This window comes from Cariama cristata, unplaced genomic scaffold (assembly GCF_000690535.1).
Source record: "Cariama cristata isolate BGI_N322 unplaced genomic scaffold, ASM69053v1 scaffold10248, whole genome shotgun sequence".
NCBI lineage: Eukaryota > Metazoa > Chordata > Aves > Cariamiformes > Cariamidae > Cariama > Cariama cristata.
Genome location: NW_009629407.1, coordinates 1 through 3,837, shown reverse-complemented (window position 1 = coordinate 3,837; position 3,837 = coordinate 1). Strand labels below are relative to the sequence as shown.

General features: G+C 38.0%; 1 protein-coding gene across 1 annotated transcript; it reads right to left on the bottom strand.

The window, feature by feature from the left end:
• Positions 1-15: 15 nt before the first annotated feature.
• On the bottom strand, positions 16-3,660 carry LOC104165508 (ATP-binding cassette sub-family G member 8-like; the record flags this gene model as incomplete). Its single annotated transcript, XM_009705156.1, has 5 exons — positions 16-153; positions 650-777; positions 1,338-1,614; positions 2,963-3,039; positions 3,461-3,660. Coding segments are annotated over 5 exons (820 nt in total), but the record flags the coding sequence as incomplete, so codon positions are not given.
• Between the last annotated feature and the right edge of the window lie 177 nt (positions 3,661-3,837).

Sequence of the window (3,837 nt, the reverse complement as noted above, 5' to 3'; positions counted from 1 at the left end):
CTGCGTGGTTTGCTGTTACCAGTCTTGGTTTGATTTCTGCTTGATGAACCTCAGCGATAAGTAGTATAAAAGCAGGAAGCTGCAAATGATACCAGTGAGGACGAGATAGCTTACATAGAGAGGGTGGGAGTCCAGGTACAGGGCCCGAGTGACCTGTAACCACAGATAACGCAAAATTAGGAACAGACACAAAATTTTCATGATGGATCTGTGAAGCGTGCTTTATGTGTGAGCTTCCCTGGCCCTGCTGCCTTTCCCCTTGGCTTCCAGCTGGACGTAGCTTTCAGAGTGGTTTGATAGCCACACTATGTCTAGTGGCTGCGGTATTTCAGAGGAAAACAGTTCAGCTTCTGAACAATTTCAGCAAGCACATAGCTGGGGCTTGTGTAGAAAATAGTTACCCTTTATTTATTTTTTTTTTCCCCCCTTCTTTTTTTCTCTTCCACTAAAAAGAAAGTCATAAAAGGAGTGACTGCTGTAGGGACGTCTGTAGGGACAAATTCAAAATATACGGAGTGTAATGCAACCACACATTGATTTAGTGCCTGCCAAATCTGAGGCCTACAACATCTACTTAAATATGACAGGCATATAAATAGCATTCTAATTGGTTATCACACATTTGTAACAGGTTTTATTAGTGACTTACAAGTTTCCCTGGTATTTGAAAAGTAGAATTTCCAACAATCATTTCATATGTGACGTCAGTGAACTGAATTTGCATCATGCCTTGAAAATTCCATCTGAGAAAAGAGATTTTAGAAACCCAAAATGGAACTGGGGAAAAAAAGGCAGAAAGAAAAAAATTATACACTTCATACACAAAACCTGAGACCTCAAAAACTGCTGTGTTGGTATTGCTGCCAAACACAGCAGGTTTGTCTAAGTTCTTGACAACTGGAGGCTGTAAACATATAACAGTTTATTATTGGACAAAATGGCAGATATACTTTATATTGTTACATGGAGATGGAAAATTAGGAGAGAGCTGATATCCATACCCATCAAACTCCCACTGTCAACTAAGTCTCACTGGAGCTCGGTCTTCATCTATTGAATATAATTCTTTTGTACTGAAAAATTTAGCAACCATGTAAGAATTGAGCCTCTCACTAGTGCTTTTTTTGACCGAACTTCTCATTACGTCCTTCTCAGATGGAGAAACTGGTGTAAAATCAACGATCTGACTCCCCCGTCACCACCCAAGAAGATTAATTGCAAAGGTAGGAATAAAGCTGAGTTTGCCTGTACAGGGCACACCCAGCCTCACAACAACCACTTGCTGAGGAAAGCCATCAATATTTCAGTTTGGAGGGATGGCGGGAGCTTTGTCATACCTGTCCAGAGGTTTTCCAGGCTTATCACAAAACCACCACTCAGGTAGAATGAAGTGAAAAGGACGTTGCCAAAGAAGGCTGAGAGTTGTAATGTTGGCAGCAGTGCTGCCACCCAAAGTGCCATCGCGCGGGCACTATATACAGCCAGCCACACCAAGAAGAAGTTCAGCAGTTTTAGCAGGAAATGTTCTGGTTCAGGAACGAGGTTTGCCAGCCAGTAGATGGGAACCCCATAAATTATAACAAAAGCACAGTGTTCTGGGAGCTCCCCCAGAATCTGTTCAGAAAAAAAAAAAGAGAAGAGAATAAGTTGAATTATAATTACAAAGCCACCTGAGATGTACCTTAATGAACTTACACTGTTTATAAAAACTGCAGGAAATACTCCCTTAGAATGCAATCATCCCCCGTTAGGTGTTGTCAGTGACATGCAAAAACAATCCACAATAGAAATTGAAATCCTCGCTAATTTTTTCTCCAGTTGTGACAATTCCTATAACTAATTGTTAAATTGAGAGGATTCTTGCTACAGATTAGATGTCTTGTTTTGTTACAGTTTTGGCAGCTTCTAAGAATTTAAGATACTTTCCCTGAGAGCTGGTGTGCTTGATAACAGTAATACTGTTACTGACTCGTGGCAACTCTATGTTTTGTCCAAATTTGGTTGAACCTAGTATGAGATCAAATCTGAGACAAATTTGGCTGTTAGTCACTTCCCCACTTTGTCCCAAAGGCAGTCCAGTTAGTAACTACTTAACTCACTGTAAAACAAAAACATGCTTAAGATTTTCTCAAATATCTAAAGATACGTATAGAGAGTATTATGATTATTTCTTCCGAAGAGGGTTGCTACTATCCTCTAATACTAAGGTTGTAACAAATTACATCGATTTCCCTATGAATAATGTGCAATCTTTGTGACACAATGCAAAGAATATTTGTCTCTGGCAACCACTAATAAGCATTTAAAATCTTGTGCAGAAATGGAAACCTAAATTACAGATGCCACGGCAGGCAGAACTCATCTAACAGTGGCAACATCACAAAGAAGGGATTATTCTAAACCCTTGTGAAAAAGAGAATGTAATGTTTTACAAGTTCTAAATTTATTTCCAGAAACTCTGGTTCTTTATGCACTTAATACAATTGTTTGTCTCTGACCAGTATAGGCCCAAACAGCTACTGAAAATGTCACAGTTAGCATTTTGTCATTTCTGTTCTACCTTTGCTTTAGCATTTAATATGAATATTTTGTTTTACAGATGAAGACATGTAATCAAAATTTCAAAAATGCTTCAGCAAATGAAATATGCAGGTATGTAAAACTGTCTAAACCCTTGAATTTGAGTTTGAGATTTCTCAAATTTTGGCCAAACAATCCAGTGAAAGATTCTTCTTTGGCTTTTCTGGGGTGGGATCTCAGCCATGAATTATGGCAATAGATTGAAAGTAGTGTGAGGTTTAATCCATTAACGCCAAGGAAACAAGAACAATAGCCTTAGCTGGCAGACACAAAGAACAAAGTCTGATGTGAATGTGATCATTTATACAACAAGGTTTTGGTTTGTTTGTGTTTCTTTTCTTAAAGCCAGCTGCTTGTATTTCCTGGCAACACAACCAATTACCTTAGCAAAGAAGTATGGGCTAACAGAATACATTCCATCTTCCAAGTCATGATAAAGCATAGCTCTTTCTGAATGACCTGCAGGGTAGGAACAAACAGGTTGGTTTCATGCTAGGTTGCATTAATAAGTACTTTTTTTTTCATTGATTTAGGAATTTTCTGATTTGAATGACCTGCAGGGTAGGAACAAACAGGTTGGTTTCATCCTAGGTTGCATTAATAAGTATAATTTTTTTAATTGATTTAGGAATTTTCTGATTTTGAGTGCTTATAACATTTACAAAAAAACTGACACTTACATTTGGCAATAACATCCAAAATCACTGTGAATGGGATTAGTGCACCTATCATGTACAACAGTGCTGTTGTGTCACGACAGGGTAGGAACAAACAGGTTGGTTTCATCCTAGGTTGCATTAATAAGTATAATTTTTTTAATTGATTTAGGAATTTTCTGATTTTGAGTGCTTATAACATTTACAAAAAAACTGACACTTACATTTGGCAATAACATCCAAAATCACTGTGAATGGGATTAGTGCACCTATCATGTACAACAGTGCTGTTGTGTCACGAATAGAGAGTCCGGTTTTCTCATGGCCATAGTACAAAAATCCAATTAATAATGACATGAGAAGGGCCTCAAATCCATGGATTAATAACGTTGAAAGATCTCTGAAGTCATTGGAGACTTGACGACTAGGAAAACAATAACATTGACCATAAGGTATAGTATTTATTAATGCCGGTTATATTCTGATACGTTGCCCAAAATGCTCTGCTAAAATCAATTTGTGGAACTTGCTGACTTTGAATAGGATGGGAGTTGGGCTGTCTGATTCTGTTTAAGGATTTTACCTAATCAAAGCTATTGAG